Below are 22,503 nucleotides of genomic sequence, written 5' to 3' on the forward strand. Positions count from 1 at the left end.
TAATTACTTTCCCACCAATTCCTCAAGATTTTTTATATAAAAATGAGAAATGATATTTATAATTATAAAATTTGTATATATTATATAATTCTTTTGAAAAATAGTGAATAAATATATGATTCACATAAAAATTAAAAAAATGATATTTACAATTATAAAGTGGGTAAAGTCATGCATTCCTTTTAAAAATAGTGAACAAATATGATATTCATATGAAAAAATTAATTTTTTCAATAGTACACTTCACTTATTTTGAAAAAAAGAGTGCAACGCTTGCACAACTTTTTACTGTATCTAGTATTACTTAAAAATTAATTTTTAATAATAGATTTTATTTTTAAAAAAAATTACGTGTCATTTATGTATTTTATGATTGTTTTATATTTAAATAATGATTAAGAAATGAATTATGAGTCACAGCTTGCAGCACCAGACTTATAATTATCAAAACCTCATTATGGAGGGCTTCAGAGCTAGTAGTGGATAAAAACGTCTTTCTCCAAGCACAGCAAGATTCTTTTATAAAATAAAAATAAAATTCAGATATTTCGAGTCCGATTCTCAAGTAGTACTTGTGGTGGTCCCATTTAATTAATTTCTACAAACGCCCATCGTGCCTTGTTTTTTCGAGGACCAAGTTGTATTCATTAACAACAAAATAAAAATGCTGCTCGTACACGGGAGGGGCACCCCCGCGTACCCGGGAGTCTACGTGGGATTATTAAAACGGTGTGGTTTCGTTTTAATAATCGCTCGTGCTCGTTCAAATGGGCAAGACACTTGAAACGACGAAGCCGTTTCAAACCCGAAGACAACCTCCCCTTAGTTTCAGTTCAGCCACGAAGACCATGGAATCCCGCACGGAACCTGGGAACCTTCCCAAGCAAGCAACGAAGACGACGATTCACGGAGGGTGGTCATCTTCTTCAGTTCAGTTGAGCGACGTCCCCACCGACGTGCAGGAAGACGATACACAAAGGGAGGTACTCTCTTTGTCATCTTGATTGTATCTATCGATTCGCATGACCACAACCGAATCTCCCATTGGGTTTCTTTATTGAATAGATGATTTCGATTTTTCCAAACTCACCAAATCGGCAGATTACACATGATTCTTGAATAAGTGAAAACCCTAACCCGAACCCTAACCCTAACCCTAACCCTATCCCTAACCCTTTCCCTAACCCTAACCATAATGGGAGATCTCGAAATTCTTGTGGATTTCGAAATAGCACTTGATTTAGACTCGAAATTGCAAATTATTTCGAAATACTTGTAGATTCGAAACCCTAGCCCTAATCGATAAGAAAAATATAAATACTCTGTTTTTTTTTTCGTTTATCAATTCTTGATTGTTCATTTACCGTGGTTGTTTCTTTGTCTCCTTCAGTTTGAGTAGCAGTAGGCACGATTGATCTAAAAAAAAAAAAAACTAAAATGAAGGCATTTTCACTTAGGTATGATCTTTATTTTGGTAGGAAAATCAAAAAGGAAAAAAATGTGCTGGATCCCAAAAACATTGAAAGCATTGGGGGATTGAAAAAGGAGTAGGTGAAGGATTGTGTGTGCTGTTTCTGGATGATAAGTAATAGATGTACGAGCAGAATTTTTCTGTCTCCTTCATTTGTTCTTAGATTGAGACTTTTATCTTGACTAATCATTTCTTTATTTGTACATGTGTTACAATGTTACTAGGATTGTTTTTCTGGATGATAAGTAATAGATGTTATGTCATATCTTTATTATGGTTTTAAATTATACATCGGCTTTTCAAACTTAGATTGAGGAGTATCAAGGAAGAATTTAATTCCGTCATCTGTTCTTAGTTGTGTTTTATCTTGACTATATAATTTCTTTTGCAAGACATGTGTTACAATGTTACTAGGATGGGTTTGTGTGCTGTTTTCATAAGCATTGTGTGATTGATATTCATAAGCATCATGTCTCAGATTTTGAATCTAGGTTTGTCTCGTCTCACATATAGGAGCAAATGATACCAAATTAAATCTAGGTTTTGGTGGTTAAGGAATCTAGATTATGATGGGAAGAGGAAGACTTTAATTATTTGTAAGGTCCAACATGTAGAATATCTTATTAAATGTTTAGAGAGTAAGATTTGTTTAGTTTAAATGTGTGGAGACTTTAAATTGTCTTGATAGTTGATAGTCTTTTAAAGAAGATGCTGAAAGTTTAGTTTTGTTCTTGATTGTCCATTTTCCTTTTGTTTCTTATTCACCTTAAGTTTAAGAATATCTCATCATCCACAACGGACTCTTCTTCATCTTCTGGTAAACGAAGTCTGGGTCAACTATTATGCTTCTGTGAAATTGAAGCCCAACTAAGATACTCATCTACTACAAGAAATCCAGGACGACCCTTCTTAGGGTGTTCTAACTACAACACAAAGGTAACTACATTTACGTTTAATAAAAAATTTAAATATTATGTGCATCTAACATGTTTCTAAAATATTTTTAAAATAATTAGGGATTACCATATTGTAAGTATTTCAAGTGGGTAGAGGAGGATCAATACAGAAAATCCGATCTAAGAGAAACTCACAATGAACTGTTAAGAGCCAAGAAAGAGTTGGAGAAGATACTTGACGATATCGAAAAGAGCAAGATTGATCTCAGTAGGAGAGCGGATGACATCGAGATGAGAGAGATGGCGCTATCCAATAGAAATGAAAAGGTTGTGAAGAAGGATTTGGCGCTTATTGTACGCGAAGCTGAAATCAGACGCTCACGCACACTACTCCGGGTGTATTGGGCTGCTGCATTTGTTGTAGCATGTTACTTGTCTTGTAAATAAGTGATAAACTTACAAATAGTGTTAGCAGTTAGTTGCTATGTATATTTAAGTTGTTTATATGTTGGTTGGTGATGTTAGAACTTAGTCTGATTGTATAGTCTAATTGGAATTTTTTTTATGTTAATGACTTGTGGAGTATTTTAGTCTGATTGTATATAGTGTATATTTAATTTGTGCTTATTTATTTTTTGGATAATTGGACAAAGTTGAATGCTGCACACAAAAGGGATGAGCCAACCAAATAACACTTCAGTCACAAATAATGCGTCCCGCAAATTATTTACTGGATTGATTATTTTAGTACCTACTGGTATGCAGTTTTAGTACCTATCTAAGCCAAAGCTACGGCAGTCCCATGGGAACCAGATACCACCATTCATTCTGATCTAGTTGTCAATAAGTTCTCTGATAGAATTGCCTACTTTCTCATTTTTTTACAGCTTCAAACCAGTCGTAAGATTTTCTATTTCTCTGATGTATTGTTTCATATTACATAAGTGATTTGCAAGCTATTACTCTAATTAATAATTTGGGCGCAAGACTCTGAAGAGTCCACTCAGTTTGGGTATTAGTCACATATGGAATTGGACATATTATTGTGACTATACGCTGCAATTCAACTTTGTAAGGTACTAAAACTGCATACCAGTAGGTACTAAAATAATCAATCGAGTAAATAATTCAACCATGCGCATTCTTGGAAGAAAAACTAAAATAAGGCCGACGTTCTCAATCTAAGAGTAAAGGGAGAGTAAGGGGGTAGTATAAATAGCTTCTCCTTTTAATTGCAGTTCCATACAGGAAATTTGTAAACTCCAAACACCCAGTAGTACATGAACAAAAGCAGCAGTTGCACATAAGAATTCTAAAACTCTCACACACCAAAGTAGCCATGAATTAAACAATATTTTGCAATCCAAAGCAATGGAGTAGGTACTAAAACTGCATACCAGTAAATAATTCAACCATGCGCATTCTTGGAAGAAAAACTATCATAACAAATCAAAATAATGTTATGATTTGTTCCAACTACACAAAAAACCATTGCCAACAATCTTGTATCTTTTGTCAAGATTTCCAAAAAAATTACATTTACTACTTACAAAAAAACAACCAACATAAGATCTTACATGCCATATCACCACTAAGTAGAACATGATAAACTTACAAAAAACACTAATGTTTCTACCAAGAAACAAAAAATGACTAATCCATCATATCATTTCAGCTCTTGAAAATCCTTCACCAATGTTTCTACCAATAAACCTCAATGTTTCCTGCATGTGAAGTAAGATAAAAATAAAGGAATTAATATAATTGATATAGATATTCCCAATGTAATTGATATAAATATTAGCATAGTACGAAAGTCGATACTAAAATCATTCTATAACTTGGTCCAAAGTTCTATTTCAAATCTTTCAAAGATCCCTTAGACAAACAAGAGCAGACTGCTAAAGGTCCACCTTCTTCTTCACTTTGATTACACGAAATAAGCTAAAAAACGAAAGAAAAGAAGCTAGTGCCTGATTACATAAGCCAGAGGTGCTTGAGATAGGTGAAAATAAGGAAGTACAGTGCAAAATATTTGATGAAGTTATCAAAATTCTAACGTTACCCGCCAAAACTCATTTCTATTTCAGACTTTCAGTACAAGGAGTCTACTATGGTCAGTGTTGTGAGATTTGTGGAACTAACCATGCGTTTAACTGTGAGTAGTACTGCAACTACTGCCACTAAAACTGCCACCAGTAGAGCTATTGTCATCTACCAAGTTTGATCCCGCTGACAACCCCCACAATAATGTACCCCGACACAATAAAAAGAAATAATAAAGAAATGAATGTATCAAAACAGATCATTTATTAACTTGACTCTCTAGTACGATAACAAAACAGATTCCATATGAGGTTGTAACACGGATCATTTATTACTTTATCTATATCCTTAGCTCGTAGTACCTGGAATTAGTTCCTTGGGCTCGCCAACCACGGTTGAACCAATTGTGAATCATCCAATCCAAGTTGTCCAGGTTGTGATCCATCCAACCCAAATTGAACCTGTAAGGATTAATTTGCATAGATTAGAATAATGTCAATATTACTATTGACATATGAAAAGTTAAGAAATATTACACTTTCTTGACTCCCACCCACTGTTTGTCCAATCTGGATTCCATCAATGACAACAGCTGATTTGTCTTGAACAAGCTGGATTTCCAAAAAAAAAAACATGAAAATCAAATAAAAACATAAATATAACATTTCAAGTATAAATATAACAAAAGTAATATAATTGCACATAACCAACATTGGAAATATCTAACACTGATGGGCCAAATAAATTCCTGCATGTGTCTGGCACTGGTGTATCTCCTCCATCTCTCTAATAAACAAGTAGCATTGGAGAGTAAGATTGTTTTTGCATGTAATAAAAAATCCCTAGCTTTACAAATATATTTTTAAAGCTAAAATAATATTCACCTGTTTACGTTTCCGGTTTACTGGTGCTTTCTTTGTCTTTCCTTTAAGTTTCCGCATCTCTTTCTCCATCTTGGATGCTCTTCGAAGAGATGGGGGTCTGCCTTTCCCTCTGACAACCAATGGACTGAGTACTTGTTTTGAACTACCCACAGTGAGTGTGTCATTTGAGTACAACCAACATTAGAACCAGTGAGGGTAATTGATGGAAGTTCTTGATTCTCACTATATAATTCAATCATTGCATGTAACTTATGTGTCGCATCCTCAGTATGTTTAATTGAACCCGGTGCATAAGTAATCATTTGATAACAGAATTTTAATAGACTAGAATATCTGCAAGCATCTGGCCGCTGATCCCCTGCATCATAGCTGCTATCGATTAACTTGTATCTCCTTTTGATATCCTTCCTCCATCGGTCTAAAATGTACTTCTCTGGCAGGGATTTTCTCCTGTTACACTTAAATACAGCGAGAATGTGCCGACATAGTATACCCTCATCTGAAATAAACCACATGAACACTTAACATCTGCATCTTCCTCATTGAAGTCCACAGAAAACGTAACCAACTTACTGAACTCTTCCACACGAACTTCGTCCTCTACCAGATAGGTCTTTACTGCACCATCCCTCTTAAGTAACTCTGGATCCAAATCGATAATGCTGGTAAGTTGCATCTGAACTTCCCTAAATTTAACATTTGTGTACAACTCTTGAAATCTCTTTTCGATAGGAGATCTAGATATGCAAGGAATGGTAACGCTAAATGAGTGGAAGTCCGCGTTATTTTCACTCTCAATTTTTTTTTTCAACGCAGTATCAAACTGATCGACAAACTCTTTCAAGTTTGTCTTAGCATGAACGTAACCATCGAAAAAAGCATTCATGCTCTCACTGCGCTGTGTTGTACTCATCCCAGCCCAAAAACAGTCTTTCAAGAAAGCCGGCACCCAATACTCACGCTCAGTGTATAAACTTTTCAGCCAGACATTATCATGCAAGTGGTAAGTATCGATTAACTCATCCCAAGATTTCTCAAACTTGTCAATAGTATGCGTGTCATACACACATTTCATCAATGCATTCTTCATCCCACTTTTGTACGAAGCATAGGAGGACAGCTTCTCGGGCACTTTTTTCAGTATATGCCACAAACAAAGTCGATGTCGGCTTCCAGGAAAAACAATAGCTATTGCATTTTTCATCGCTCTGTCTTGATCGGTGATAATAGCTTTTGGAGCGATACCATCCATACACTTCAACCACGTCTGGAATAACCAGACAAAAGTCTCTGTATCCTCACTGGAAATCAACCCTGCTCCCAACAGAATTGATTGCCCATGGTGGTTTACACCAACAAATGGTGCAAAGGGCATCCCATACCTATTCGTCAGGTATGTAGTGTCGAATGTCACCACATCACCGAAGTATTGGTAGGCTGCCCTACTACGAGGGTCTGCCCAGAAGACATTCCTTAACCTCCCCTCATCATCCAAATCCATCAGTGCAAAGAAACCAGGATTTTTGTACTGCATTCTACAAAAATACTCTTGAAGCGCTCCTGCACCACCTTTACCAAGCCTTAGATGTCTTGCCTTGTCGATATAATTACGACAATCCTTTTCTAAAAATGAGAGGTTCTCGAATCCACCAGCGCCAACGACGAGAGATCCGAAACTCTTATTCATTCGAATACCAGCCATGTCGTTTATATCTAGGACTCTTTTTACAGAGTCACTCACTTCTCTATTACATCGAAAGAAGCGAGCCTTATTTGGACTAAGGTCATGGTTATGGGTATTATTCACTGTTGTCAACCGGAAATTTCCATCAACTTTTAAGGCATTAATCTTTGCCTTACATTCTGTCTTTCCTGTTGGACGTGGTCTAGCGACATTCAATGTCCTATTCCGAGCCTTCCCACCACGGGCACAACCAAGAGTGACATATCGGACAGTTCCATCATCTCCTTTATCAGTCCTTCTTATCATTACCCCAAACCCGCTTTTCTTACCATACTGCTTATAATAGACCATTAATTCTTCAAAAGTATTAAACTCCATTCCCGAACTTGGCTCTTGAATCGGATCACCACCAACTTCATCCGACAAATGTGGTGTCCCGGCAATCCCATCCTCAGTTTCTTCTGAATTTAGTCTATCTTCTTTGCTTTCTTCAACTCTTTCAGAGGTACATGGAATATCAGTTTCTCTACATTTAGGTGGTTCCTCTATATCAACTCTTTCACTCGTGGCGGAATATGTAGTCATGAGAGGAGTCGGGTCACTAACATTCTGCCATGTGAAATTGACAAATCAATGACATTAAACTAAAAAAAAGGGCCAACTTATACAAACAAAAAAACAATAAGCCAATTTAATCACCACTTGAATGTTTCTTGGATCTTGCCCGCCATCAGGATATGGCGGAAAAGGCATTGCCCACGCAGGAAGTGGTCCGTAGTAATCGGGACTGGTGTAATCTACAAAGTACCGGTTACTTGATGGTATATCCTGACATAATTACACAAGTTATTTATGTATTTTGAAAATAAATATCAACTCAACATAGAAATAAAGCAACATTGAAAAAAATATAACATACAGCGGTTGGGGGATTTGAGCTAGATGGTATTTGAGGAGATGAGTATTCTTCCCCTTTTCCCATGCCGAGAAGAGATGAACTGCATAATTCCACAATCAATTACTTCATAAAAAAAATACTTAGCCACAAAACTGCAAAGTTTTATCTTCTTATTGTCATTATGACTTGCATATATGTAGAACAGAACAAATAAAATTTCAAATTTCCGCATGCTAAGCTGGACCATCTAGACAGCTAAGCTTGTCATTATTTGCAAGTAAGAGTTTTACTCACTTATTGATGATTTCATTGGAGAAAATCAAAAGGGTCAGGCCCAAATCATTCTCTCACATACGAAAGGCACCTTGGTAGTATCAATCTTACACGCAGAGTATCTTTTGTGTGATTTTCTAGTATTTAACTGCGCATACTTCCCTGCACTTCTACTCGGGAGTGAATACAAATTGAACTTGGAACTCTTAACCGGACCTCGGTTAGGGAAGGTAACTCTTGTAGTCCTAGTCCCACTTAAGAATTCTCATAATCCTTTTTAGTATGAAATAATGCAAATACATCCATTCTCTAAGATTTTCTTAAAAATAAAAAATAAAAAAAGGATTTTGCAAGAGGAGAAAGCAAATTGCAATTAGGCTTGTATTCTTGTCCATTGTGGTCAAATATAGAAATATTTAGAGGATTGCATTAATGTAGTCTAATACTAAAGTTAGCGACATTCAATGTCTTATTAGGAATTTGCCCAAACAATATATGCTAATAACAAATTTTCACTGTGCATGAGACGGTAATTACAGTAGACGTGTGCATTATGACTTGCATGCATAAGAGGTGTGCCATGTTTTTGGGTGAGTGTTGCAAGTGTTAGGGCATGGGCTCGAGTCTTGTGATGATTAAGCTTCAATCATGTGAAATTGACATATTTTCCATCCAACCAATAAAAAACAATTGAGATATTTTTCTGATTATTGAATTAGATAATTAAAAATGATTTCTTTTAACAATCCCAAAAGTAAACATGCATTAGCAATTCTTACAAAACCATATTGCAAATTAAAGCTTCAAAATACAGGTCCCTTGAAATACTCCACTCTTGCAAATTCTACCATATTTCATCAACGTGGCCAAGCTGGCCAATACAATATGAGCTAAGAACCAATAATCATGTTCCAGACAAAAGGAAGAAGTTAATGGTTGTGCGTCCATAAGCGTGGCATAACAACAAACACATCTACTACAAAAAAACAATGAATATGAAAACCACCAATAGGAATGTGACAACAAAATTTATAACAAAGAAAACATTACATTCAATCTCCGTAGGTGTTCTATTTATTTATGTTCTATTTATTTATGATAAAGAAGAAAGAAGAAGATCGGCTGCTGTTCAGACTAGCATTTCTTGAGACAGAGCAAGCCCATATCTACTGTGCATCATTGGGTCTCGTTTCTTCAGACACCCAAGAGGAATACCAGTACCAGTAGACGGTGATGGAGCCAGTGATGCCAAAGATGAAGAAAAAAAAAATAAACCATAAACCAGAGGCACCTTCACAACGAAGAAGACGAACCTGCTTTTCTTTTTCTCAGAGCCCAAAATGGTTTCTGGGTCCGACGGCACTCACTTGAACGCGATGAAGATCGACGAACGGATTTTCCCTTTCAGCGCAAAATGGTTTCGGAACAATCTGGAGAACGATGAACCCACAACATTTGGCTCGGCAAAAATGGTTTCTGAAATCAAAATGGCGCTCTGAAACGAGGCCTTTCCGCCCTTTTTGTTTTTTTTTTTTTTTAATATAATAATCGTTGACGTGGCATGGCCACATCAGTGATTCCGCTACGGGTACCCGAAGACGGGTACCTGTAGCAGTACTGATTCATTAATAGGGCACCATCTGAGGAAAAAAAAAATTAATAGGGGGCCAAGAATGGTGCCTCTCATTTTGATTTTGACTGATACTATGTTTTTATTTAATTTAATAGTTAAGAAATAAATTATTAATAAATTTCTATTTTTTAAAATTTTTTAAAAGTATTTAAAAATATTAAAAAAAAATTTGAAAAAAAAATACAATTTTACTATCGATAAGGGTACCATTCTAGGTATCAAGTTATACCGTTTGTCATTCCGAGAGTCGGACTCAAGGTTAAACATATATAAAATAAATAATGAAATTTAATTATTTTTATTTGTTGAAGTTTTTGTGATAAGTGATAATTTTATATGTTATTAGAATAGACTTGAATTCTTAATCAATTCGAATTCTGATTTTTCACTAATTAACTTATTCCATTTAGTTAAATATTCTTTGTGTTGGACTTATTAAGAGAGAGGTCTCACTCACATGTAAGGGAGAGGGTTAAGTCCATATAAAATAAATAACAAAATCTATATTTTTCCATTAATTTAAACTTTTAGAATGGATAAATAGCAAATTTATATAATCTTGTAAAAAGCAAGAAATAAAAAAGCAAGCTCAAGAAGAGTTTCTAGTACTCATATTGCCAGATCGAGTACATCTATTTTTAAACAACAGATTATATTTGTGAACTCACATGAGAAAACTAACACAGATGGATCGGTACTTTTATCAAAGATCACAAACTAAAATGACCCTAATTATCTTTATTTAAATGACAGAGACAAGGGCACGCACAAAACCATCTTTATTTAGATTCTAAGTATGTTTAATCCAAAGCGTTATAGCCAGGATGTTTGTTCCTATATATAACATGCATGAGATTTCAATTCAAGTACTAGATCGAGCATCAGAGAGGCTCAAGTAGCAAGGACTTGATTTTGTTCCGCTTGTCTCCATCTTGAACACCAAACCCATCTCCTTTGTGATAAAGGCCCTCCACCACACGTGCGATATTCACAAATGTTTGCATGAGCTGCATGGGCATCTGCGTTAAGCATTCCCCGTTTAGTTTCTTCCAGCTTTCGTCTATCATGCCTTTGATATGCTTCCGAGCCATTTCCTCTGAAACATTCTTCTCTCTCATATAACATACGATTGATGATGGAGCATCTCCTCTTTCAACTTCGGCCTGTTTTAAATTAGTTATATATTGCAAGTAGCAAAAGTACTTCAATAAATTTACAATTATGAGCACTATCGGACTCATGTTAAGAATATAATTAATTAAATCTACCATTTTCAATTTCCATCAACTTAAGCTTTTAGGATAAATATTGATTATTCAACATGATATCAGAATAGATCAGTTCATGAGTTCAAATATTTACTCTACACTCTATCTCATTTAATTAAATATTTTACATCTTAAGCCCACTCATTAAGGAGGAGTCTGGCCCACATCTGAGGGAAAGTGTTAAGAATATAATTAAAATAATTAAAATTACGCCTTCTAGTTCCCATCAGCTAAGTTTTTTGAAAAAGATGTGATTCCACATGGACAACAAGCCAATATTCAATCATATTTAAAGGTTTTCATTTTTTTTTTCTAGATTTAATGGACATATGAGTAGTTACCGATGAAGTTCCCAGATCATTGCAGAGTCGAACTATGACAGATATATTATACAGGAGGTCCTTGCTTTTCTCCATGAAATTCTCGTATTCCTCAGCTTTCTTGACTTTATTATGCTCTAGACAGAAAAACGCATAGGCAAACAACACAGAGCCGGATGATGAAATCCATGCGTTGCTTAGATATTCCTGTAGGGATGGAGTGTAGCCCGTGGTGTACCACTTTGCTTCCACATATAATGCGTTACAAAAATCTGTCCACTATTAAACAAAAGAAGAAAATACTTTCACCCAAAACAACATTAAAAAAAAAAAAATCTACCAACGATGATCTTTAGCTATGTTCGGAACCCAAACTTACTTCAATTTATCTCAAACCAATCATTTATAGAATCCACTATTTTTTTTAACTTTCTATAACATCTCAACATAATTCATATATTTAATTAAATATCTTAACCTATTTACATTTAAACATATCTCAATGAGACTTATAAAATATTACAACTCACATATCAATACAGATCCAAACGCAGCCTTCATGTATTCATCGTGATAGGAAATTAATGGATGTGTACTTACCACTTTCTTTACATGTACTGGTAATAACTGGTCCCAACCCTTCTCTCTTTGGATTTCATTGACGAAATCATCTGTCGTATTGTAGAGTGCTAGGAAACAAATCTGCATGCACTCCGGAAGCATTTTAGTTTCACTGACATCCCACCTGAATTTGTTTAACATGTTGATTAGAATTCTTTAGGTTCTAAGAATTTAGAAAACCTCTGGGATTGTAATATGCTGCAACACTAACATATTTACGGCAATGGTGAAGATTTCGAGTTCTTCCAATACGCCATAAACGTCATAGACATCATCAATTATCAGTATAAAATTAATGGCTTTTGTTAGCCATTTTCTGAAACAGCTGTGCTGAGGTTCGTGCGCAAGGCCCACCGAGCAGACGAAACTTTCGACAAGTCTATCTCTTGCAAAAGTCAAATTCTCCGCGAGACCCAGATTCCTCCACCACCTAAAAACTCACATAAAAAATTAAAATAAAAAACATATCATTAATTTGATCTTTATGGTACAATGTATCGACTGCGAGGACGTCACATCAGTTATTCATATACTTTCATTTAGACCCGTTTCATAATTCATCTCATTTTTCTTCATATCATCAGCTTATTTCCTTCTCAAATAACATTAAAAACAAACATTTTTTAATTTTAAATATTTAACTATTTTTTTTAATTATTACTTGATCATTATAAATTTTTCAAAGTTTTAAATAAAAAATAAAAAATAATTTAATTTTTTCAAATTACAAAATAAAAATAATATTAAAAAAATATATTATAACAATATTTCAATTTTATAATATTTTTGTTCAATATTTTTCTCTCATTTCTCAAGACTCAATAAAATATCTTAATTTAAACTATTTCATCACTATTCACAAACCATCTTATTACTATTTATAAAATTTTCATATCTCGACATTTAAAAGGGGCCTCAGTTACCTGGATAGTTCCCTTAGGTCTTTTTGGAGCGTGGCTTGAACTATGTTAAAATTAAGTTTAGCAAGTTCAAGCAAAATAGAGTTCATGTCCCTGTGTTTTTCTTTGACACCGATGTGCCATTTGACGTCAAACCATTGCACCCTCTTTTGTGAGGGAAGCTCCAATGCATGGATCACCTGCTTCGCAAGGAAACCGTCTAAATTTGAAAGGGTTTCTTCGAGAGTTGTGGTTGAGAATTCTCTAGCCACATCCAGAAAGTTTTCACCTTCTAACGCTACATGTGAGGCCTCCAAGAGCTCCAGCATTCCTTTGATATTTTCGTGTTTGCTTTTCCTGATGAATGCTCCCGTATTTGCATCCATGAAGTTGCTAAACATATCTGATATGGTTTAACATATAATTCATTGAAGTTAGATATGAGCAGGATTTGGAAATAATAATATATATTATCTTAAATAGTACTACGTTGTACTCTGAATATTATACCTTGTGAAACATCATAGCCATGCTGCCGGAGAAGCTTAAAGCACAGAGCAGTAGCGTAGAGATCATCATCTCCATTAAGATTCCCATTTTTCTGCTTCATGGATATTGCTATGATTCCTAGCGCCTCCTTGATTTCCACTTCAAAGTGACCGGCTAAACCCAACTTTTCCAAGCTGTCAATCAGCTCCAACTGAGCCAGGGAGTCAAGTTCTACAGCTTTTCCAAATATAACTGATCTTACATCTTCTATTAACTTCTCTGCACGTTTTTTACATTCCGGTTCCTGCAAAAACAAAAAACATCCGAATATAATCTCAATATATATAGGAAACAATGTATATGGAACTTCCTCATATAATTAATGAATATAATGTGGGTGGGAATTAGGATTCTAACATCGTAAATGCTATCAAGTGATTCCAGGAAATCGCATTGCCATATATTTGGTTCGTAATTGGCAGACCGTCTTTGATGTATTATATTAAAAGCTTCAGATTTCATCTGAAATTGTAAGGTTTGCTGCTCGTCTTGCAGCACTGGTTTCTTACAGTCCATAATGATCGAGTACTTGAAAAGAAAAAAAGGCTGGTTAGCTAGCCAATGAAGAAACTAGCAAAGTTAACGTTAAGATAGCAACGCTGAGCTATATAGCGGGTGGTGTTGGATGTGGAGAAATTTGTAGCTCATGAGAGAGCTTTATATAAGGCAACGGGACACAAAATGACAAATTATAAACTAGCCCCGCAAGCAATTACAACGACTAACACATCTACGTACGTCCACTTTATATTGATTGTTTAATGTTTTGAAACAATTAAAATTAATATTATTTTTTCATTTATAATAAAATTATTATTATTTTATACAACATGTCAAATATGTCTTATAACGAATGGAGCAATTAATGCGTGCCTTATTATAATTTTAATATAATGAGTTGTAACTATTTTAAATATAATTATAATATAAATATTTTAATCACAAAGACATCTTACGAATTTAAACCTACAAACTAATAACATACCTTAATGAAATATGTTATATTGTAAAACTACTTTTATTATAAAGTAATTAGATTTAATATATCACATCAAGTCATATCAGTTAATTAATTTATTTTTATAAAATCAATTTATAAACATAACACTTCTTTAATTATAATCATAATTATTTTTATATTTATCATGTTTATTGTTCTATGAATATCATATTTAATATATCAAAAGCCAGGAATACATTTGTAATAGAAAAAATATACCTTACAGTACGTACGTATATTTGCAGTCATATATAGGGCTGGGCTCCGACTCCGACGGAGTTGGAGTGCTCATTTTCGACCTCCGACTCCGACAAGAGTCGGAGCCAAATTGGAGCTACGACTCCGACTCCGACTCCGAATTGGAGTCGGAGTCCGACTCCGATCGGAGGTCGGAGCTCCGACCTCCTATCGGAGCTCCGACCTAAGATCGGAGCTCGACGTGCGCTCGACGTGACGCTCGAGCGGAACTCTTTCAGAGAGGTTCGCTCGACTTCCGCTCGACATGTCGCTCGAGCGAACCTCTCTGGAAGAGATTCGCTCGACTTCCGCTCGACATGTCGATCGAGCCAATGTTCAATACAACGTGTGCTCGACTTGCGCTCGACACCTCGCTCGAGCGCAAGTGTACAGTAAAAAAAATTTCGGAGTCAGAATCGGAGCTTCTTGGAGCTCCAACTCCGACTCCGACTTAATATTCTAACAATATTTTATCATCTAAACTCAACTCAACTCATCTCAGTTCAACATCTAAACGTAGTCTAGTTGAGTCTAAAATCTAAACACTAAATTTTTTAAATCATTAAATTCATCTTAACTTAAAAAATTTTTACACGTGGGACCTAAAATTTTTTTTTTTTAACTTAGCACTTCTTTATATTCGGGACTCATAATCTTTTTTAATTTCTCATAAATACATCTAAATTCATCTTGACATTCAAACACATCTAAACTCATCTTACTTAAGCCTCACAAAACTCACTGTACCATCTCAACTCATTGTTATTCATAAACAACTTAACTCAACTCAACATTCAAACGAGACCTAAATCATCATTCAAAAGAAATTCTCACTGTAATCCCTTGACATTCTAATTTGTTTTAGAAAAAATATTTAATTTCGGATAAAATTGAAAAGTATTTTTATCCCTCAAAAAGTTGAAAATTATTTTTAAAAATATAATAACTCACGTGAAAATTCAACTAAAATTTTTTATGTCTCTATAAAAGTATGAAAAAGATTTCTCAATTTTTCCCTAATCCAAGAGATTACTCATTTATAATATTTCAAAATCTATAAAAGATTATATTATATTTATGTGCATTTAAAGCCACAAAAAAGTTGAACATTTGGAGATTATAAGTTAAAAAAAAACTGCAAAAATTTGGCCTCTGAGGCTTTTATAAGTATAAATATACGCGTAGGATATTTTTAAAAATCTAAATCAATTTAATTCTTGTAAATATACGTGTCGTCTCTCAAGTCTCTTTAATTGGTTATTTCTTCATAAAAAACATGCATGGACAAGCTAGAAATATGATATGGTTTTTATGACCAATTTATCACTTATGATAAATTTTTTGCTATACATTAAATGGGTATGGAATGAACTAATTAGCTAGATCTATTCTATGTTTTTTTTTTCACAATAATAAACAATAAAATGCATAGCATATACATATATATATATATATGTATACGTATTCTATTTAAACGCTTTTACATTATACATTATTCAATTTGAAACTTAATTTTAAAATTTTAATTTTATAAATCGAATTATGTAATGTATATGATGTCGTGTACGTAAACTTAGAGTGTGTTTGGATGTTAAAATGAGTTGAATTGAGTTGAGTTGAGATGATAAAATATTATTAAAATATTATTTTTTAATATTATTATTATTTTGAGATTTGAAAAAGTTGAATTGTTTATTATATTTTGTATTGAAATTTAAAAAAATTATAATAATAAGTTGAGATGAGTTGAGAGTACTTAAGAAACCAAACGAAGCCTATTAAAGGCCTCCACGTGATTCACTGCGTACAGTATCAATAATTTATATGGGGACCGGAAAGACCAGACCTAAAAGGTCCCCGACTCCCCCAACCCAAACCCCCAAGTGAAGTCATCATCGACGACAGTGACTACGTTATACGTAGTCAAAGCCTCTGTGGTGACGGAACTGGTCGTGCTTCATGCGTACGTAACTTCGTTTTTTAAGTGTATTGTAATTTTTTTTTAAATATTAAAATAATATGAAAAAAAAACTAAAAATCAAAAGCAATACAATTAATTAGCGGATTACTCTAGACGATAGAATAGCCCGATTCATAAATTATGATCTGTCGGTTGTTTAGATTGACAAATATTAATAACATGATTATATACACAACTCTAACATTTAGATTAATTTATTTTTAATGCATTTTAATTAATAATCTAAAATTGTCGTCTTGATCAGACAATTCACATCAGATTATATAAACATATATAATATATAAAAATGTAGAATATAACCGTAAATAAATTAACACATGATTCTTCATGCGGTAACTGATCTAGTCTTTTATTTATTAATTATTTAATACGGGAATGGGATTCCAACGTGATACATGCAAATGTACGTACAACTCCGATTCAGATATCTGGTCTCTCTGATATTTGTTAATTTGTGGCAGATAGAGCAGGAAGGTCGTCCCTAAACTAGTAAAAGTCCTGGAAATTCAGCGCTCATGGACCACAAAGATGCTGATCCATTTTTTGCATCTTCGAACTCGATCGATCGAGTCCACATCAATTAATGTTCCTAAAAATGCATGTTTCCAAAGCCGCCATGGCCCCCAGCTTCCAGTTTTTTTTTGTTTTTTTTTTTTTTTTTTTCCCTGAAAAACTAATAGTTTTTTTTTATTTGGCTTAAAATAAAAGTTTGAAAAGAAAAAATTGATTATTAACCTAAGAATTAACTAGGCAGAACTTATAATTAAGCACGCAGTTAAGTACTTAATTTTCCATGCATTTTACAGAACATATTATAATTAAGAGCTAGCTGTGGGAAGATATTCTCTCTCTATACATATATATATATATATGTATGTATGCTGTTGCTGTCTAGCTAGCTAGGTACTTGGTGTTACGTGCGGGACTCATGGTTTCTATGAATATCATGTTGGGAATAGGGACCGATCAATCCGTATTAACCGTATGAGAATTGTGTTCGCATAAAATATATGTAAGTGCAAATAATTATAATAAGTAGTAAAAGATTTTGAATAAAACCGATACTGAATTTACAGGAAATAATTATGCTATTAAGTATTAAAATTGATTTAATTAATTATTATTTGAAAAATCAAAATTTGAAAAATAGATTATCTAAATAAAACTGAATAAAAGAGCATTAAAATTAAGATTTTAAAAATAATAAGAATAGATCTAGATCATTTGATTTCACCTATCAAATCCCACACAACTTATTATTCCTTGTTATATAAACTCAATAATCTCAAGTTGATAAAAAAAAAAATCTTAACTATTCAATACTTTCTCTCGAATAATATCAAAAATATCTTTAATTAATAACTTCATATTTCTATGTGAATTTAATTAATTAGAGACTCATTAAATTTTTTGAATTTTTCTTGAAAATTACATGACTAGTCGCGATAAAGCATCTCAACTTTCACTCAACTAATGGTACTTAATCTTAGAGCTCTAATCACAGATCACCTCCCCGTCTCATTGCGATTCAATAGATCAAATAATAGTTAGTTAGAAAATTGCAAGCATTAAGAATAAGAAATAAACACTCAATCATGGAAATATTAAAAATAAAATAACTTAGAATATAAGTTGTATGTTCAATGCTAGGCTACATCAAAGCTCTAGAAAATAAAATTAGTTTATAATGAAATTGAAAAGAAAAACAATAAAACTGGTGTTCTTCATTGGGATCTAGATCTAGATCCGCCTCCTCGAAAGAAACTTAAAGAATAATCTCTCGACCATTAGACTCTAAAACTCAAACTCTAAAAAGCTCTCTTCAATTCATCCCACAAGATGTGATTGAATAGATGTCAAAACTCAAATCCGGAAATAAGATAAATGCGGCTACAATCTATCATAAAGATCTGGAAAATAGTTTTTAAAGATAAATTTTAACATAAAATGAAATTATCTTAAGAATAATGAGATTGTCTAAAATGGAAGATTCAGTGATATGCAACTTGAATTATGGAGTTTGGAAGGATTTGGTGGTCAGCAGAGCGATTGTGGAACTCAGAAATGTCCCACAGGGTAGATGTCATGTGTGCTGAATATAACTGGCGTGGAAGTCACAAATGAACGAGCGTGGAGGTCACAAAGACCACATGACCCTTGCCTATTGAGGGGAAAGACTCCGGACCGGCATGAAAAACTCATCTTGTCTTTTCTAGTGGTTACCTACGATGTCGTTTAGGTTAATCTTTTAAGTTGGTCAGTTAGACTAGTCGTCCAATCTAACTGCCTGGAGCCTTGTCGCCAAGTTTTCGTGCCTAGAAGGTAAAATATATTGGCGCCAAATCTTCGCTCCTAATTCTGGTCACTCCTTCTCTTTTATACCAAAATGCTCTCATTTCACACTAAATCCTTTCATTCCTTCAAATTTAAGAAAATAAAGAGAAATATATAGAAATAACATAAAATCAATAATATTGAAGGAAAAATGACATTTTTCATAAATAAAATAGTAATAAAAATCATATAAAAATCACACCTATCAATTTGTCTATTTGAGACTTGTACAAATTATTTTTCTTTTGGAATTGATTCTGTATTTTTTGTTTGGTTACATAGATAAGATAATATGAAAATTGAATAAAATATTATTAGAATATAAATTTTTAATATTATTTTTATTTTGAGATTTGAAAAAGTTGAATTATTTTTTGTATTTTGTTTGTAAATTTGAGAAATTTATAATGATTATATGAGATGAGATGAGACAGTTTCGTTTGTTTTAAAAAGCCATCTCATCTTGTCTCATCTCATCTAATCATTACAACTTTCTCAAATTCCCACACAAATACAATAAACAATTCAACTTTTTTCAATCTCAAAACAAAATTAATATTAAAAAATTATATTCTAATTGTTGGAGGTCAAATCAACAGTCTATAATTTAGTCTCAAGATCTTTTATCTTTTTATTTATTTAATTTATTAATTATTAAATCTTATTCTAAAAATAAACAATTTAAGTTCGAACTCATTTGTGGGACGATCTCGAGCTCGAGCTCGAGGTGAGAATTTAGCTTATTGAATCGAGTTCGAACAAAGAATAAAAAAAAGTCTTGAGCTCGAGCTCAAGCTCAAGTATTTTTAGTAGAGCCGAGCTTGGCAAGTCGAAGACCTGAAAAGAGTGCTTACACTGATGAGATGAGATGAAAGTTGAAAATTGAATAAAATATTATTATAATATAATTTTTGTTTTAAGATTTGAAAAAGTTGAATTATTTATTTTATTTTATATGAGAGTTTAAAAAAATTGTAATATTTAAATAAGATAAGATAAGATGAAATAATTTGTGTGTAACCAAACAACGCCGATCGCCAAGTCATCTTAGTAGTTCTACTTCTGTGGGCACGTGATAGACATGCATGGATGCGTTGGATGGATGCCTTCGCCGACATTCATCTCTCCCTTTGGTTTCGCCATGCCCAAACGTAAGATGGATGGTAATTGGCAAGATTAAGGGAGTATCTTCAACTAGCTAGCTAGCTAGCATGTAGATAGATGTTTATGACAACCTACTGACGTGCATGGCCAAGCCAATGATCCGGACAAGAAAATAAGGAAAATGTGGTTGATTAGTTTAGTTATTTGGCAATGCTAATCTTTCGTCATATGTTTTGACATCTAGCTAGCTCGCTCCGTTATTCTGATTGATTTGATATATATAAATAATTTTATCACTGAAAATTTAAAATAAAGAACAATATAAATTAGTTAGCGGTATAAAATCAAAATGATAGTACTAAAACTCGCTCTTTTTATATTTTGGGGTGCATGGGAGTGGATACAGAAACTGCATGTTTTGTTTTTGATATCAAGGCATTATTTTGATAATGAGATAAAATAAGAAATTCTTAAAACTTTTTTTTAAAAAATATTTTTTAAATACAAAATATTTTTTAATTTTAAATTTTTAATTTTTTCATTTAATTATTACAACTTTTACAAACTTAAAAAAATACAATTTTTTCAAAATTTAAAACGAAAATAATATTAAAAAATAATATTTAAGTAAATTTTTAACTTTATAATATTTTTATTCAATTTTATATATATATATATATATTTTTAATTTAATAAAACATTTTAACTTAACATAATTCTGAAATATTTCTTAAGTGTTTAGACGGAACCCTAACGCAGCCAATTATGCCAATACGTGATTCACCCAAGTGATTGCAACGTTGCAGAATGGTCTGCAGCTCCCTCCACGCAAATCCCGTTTCTCTTTTTCTGTGGATCGAAGAACTCATGATTCTTCTCCAACGTCAAAGACTCAAAGCAGCATTATATCAACTCAGGCGGTGTTCATGAGGGAGCTGATGGCTTTATTTTTTTAGTCCCAGACTCCCACACAAGGGGAGAAAATTTGGGAAGCATTAAACTGAGCAGACAAACGATCATGCATGTTTCACGCTTAAAATCATACGCTTGTCTATTTTGTCGAGAAAAGGCATGAATTTAATGCCTTTAAAAAAAGAAATGTTATTACTTTTCCTATTTTCGAATAAGTAATTCTATTATATAACTCATATTTTATCCACTACAACATAATGTATCTTTTGTAACAGTGAAAATTGTCACAAAAAAATAGCAAACCATCACTAAAGATATTTGGTGACGGTTTGAAACCATCACCACGACCTTCACCTAAAGTGCGTCACAGAAAACAATTGGTGATGGTTTACTGTTTAACCGTCACAAAAAAAAAAAAATTTAGTGACGGTTGGAGGTGTTCTGTTTGGTAGGACGTTTGAACGTTCCATTTTTTGGGACAGTTGAGAACTGTCACAGAAAGTCACGTTCGAACATCAAATTAAACGTTTGAACGATAACCCAACCGATTGGCTTTTGAATGAGAGAAGTTGACGTTCGTTGAATATAGTTCGAACGTATCATATTTACGTTTGAACGTTTATGCGTCCGAACGTTAATTAGAATAAACGTTCAAAATTTCGTTTGGATGTAAACGGACTAATGTTCAAACGTAAGCGTTTAACGTTCGGACGTTATTTCGAATGTAAACGAAGGAGCGTTCAAATGCAAGTGGTACGTTTGGAGGTTTGTTGGAACGTTAATCCTTTACTCATTCGAACGTTTTGTTTGTTTGAGGGTCAGCACGTTCGAACGTAGAGGCCTACGTTCAAATGTTACGATACACAATATGTATTCACGTTCGAACGTTGGTTCGAATGTGAACAAACGTTCAAACTTTTTTACTTTACATTCAAACGTATAGATCAGAAATACTAATTTCATAAAATTTAAAAACATATTACTTGTTTCATCATATTACATACCATCAATTAAAAACTAACAATGTCTTATAAAATTTTAAAATTAGATATTAAAACTAGCCACCACTACAAAAGATAAATTTATTTCTTCTTTTTTCCTCGCCCATCGCGATTCTGTTGCAACGACATAACACACTCCATTTGCACCATCATCTCCCGTTGCACTTGCTCTTGCACTTCATTGCGTATTCTTTCCTACTGGTCTCTCTGTTGGTCCTGCAAACACATCTCTAAATGAGACTGTCGTTCTAAGAGAGACTCTAACTCTTGCTGTCTCGACCTCATATACTCATTCACACACTGTGCAGCTTCTAAATCTACCGTAAGATTATTAATTTGTGAAGTCGATGAGATTGAGGAGGATGAACATCTATGCTTGATAGATCGTCCAAAACCTCTTGCCATACTAGACTGCGGCATGAGCACTTACTTGAATATGTCTATGTCACTAGGAGAGGATTCCCCAGAAGTTGACTGCATCTTCATCATTTT

General features: G+C 33.5%; 2 protein-coding genes across 2 annotated transcripts; both read right to left on the reverse strand.

Moving 5' to 3' along the window:
• Window positions 1–5,715: 5,715 nt before the first annotated feature.
• LOC121267032 (protein FAR-RED IMPAIRED RESPONSE 1-like) lies at window positions 5,716–7,963 on the reverse strand. Its single transcript, XM_041170914.1, has 3 exons — window positions 7,901–7,963; window positions 7,681–7,809; window positions 5,716–7,590 (listed from the first exon to the last, which is right to left on the reverse strand). The coding sequence occupies exons 1-3, from the start codon at window positions 7,961–7,963 to the stop codon at window positions 5,716–5,718; spliced, it is 2,067 nt and encodes a 688-aa protein (XP_041026848.1).
• A 2,455-nt stretch (window positions 7,964–10,418) lies between these two features.
• On the reverse strand, window positions 10,419–14,054 carry LOC121266902 (alpha-farnesene synthase-like). The gene is made up of 7 exons (XM_041170754.1): window positions 13,800–14,054; window positions 13,404–13,686; window positions 12,918–13,296; window positions 12,206–12,424; window positions 11,974–12,118; window positions 11,395–11,652; window positions 10,419–10,948 (listed from the first exon to the last, which is right to left on the reverse strand). Exons 1-7 carry the CDS (start codon window positions 13,956–13,958, stop codon window positions 10,667–10,669), a joined length of 1,725 nt encoding a protein of 574 aa, XP_041026688.1. The 5' UTR covers window positions 13,959–14,054; the 3' UTR covers window positions 10,419–10,666.
• Between the last annotated feature and the right edge of the window lie 8,449 nt (window positions 14,055–22,503).

The sequence above is a fragment of the Juglans microcarpa x Juglans regia genome, chromosome 5S (assembly GCF_004785595.1).
Source record: "Juglans microcarpa x Juglans regia isolate MS1-56 chromosome 5S, Jm3101_v1.0, whole genome shotgun sequence".
NCBI classification, from domain to species: Eukaryota; Viridiplantae; Streptophyta; class Magnoliopsida; order Fagales; family Juglandaceae; genus Juglans; species Juglans microcarpa x Juglans regia.

What these genes read in the sequence shown, in the direction of transcription:
- LOC121267032 (XM_041170914.1), bottom strand. Translation starts at nt 7,963, where the DNA reads ATGGGAAAAGGGGAAGAATACTCATCTCCTCAAATACCATCTAGCTCA. An exon ending in GCTCAAATCCCCCAACCGCT is followed by an intron (nt 7,810 to 7,900) that starts GTATGTTATATT and finishes TAATTATGTCAG; the next exon opens with GATATACCATCAAGTAACCG. An exon ending in ATCCAAGAAACATTCAAGTG is followed by an intron (nt 7,591 to 7,680) that starts GTGATTAAATTG and finishes TTCACATGGCAG; the next exon opens with AATGTTAGTGACCCGACTCC.
- LOC121266902 (XM_041170754.1), bottom strand. Translation starts at nt 13,958, where the DNA reads ATGGACTGTAAGAAACCAGTGCTGCAAGACGAGCAGCAAACCTTACAA. An exon ending in CACTTGATAGCATTTACGAT is followed by an intron (nt 13,687 to 13,799) that starts GTTAGAATCCTA and finishes TTGTTTTTGCAG; the next exon opens with GAACCGGAATGTAAAAAACG. An exon ending in CAGTACATGTAAAGAAAGTG is followed by an intron (nt 11,653 to 11,973) that starts GTAAGTACACAT and finishes TTTGTTTAATAG; the next exon opens with TGGACAGATTTTTGTAACGC.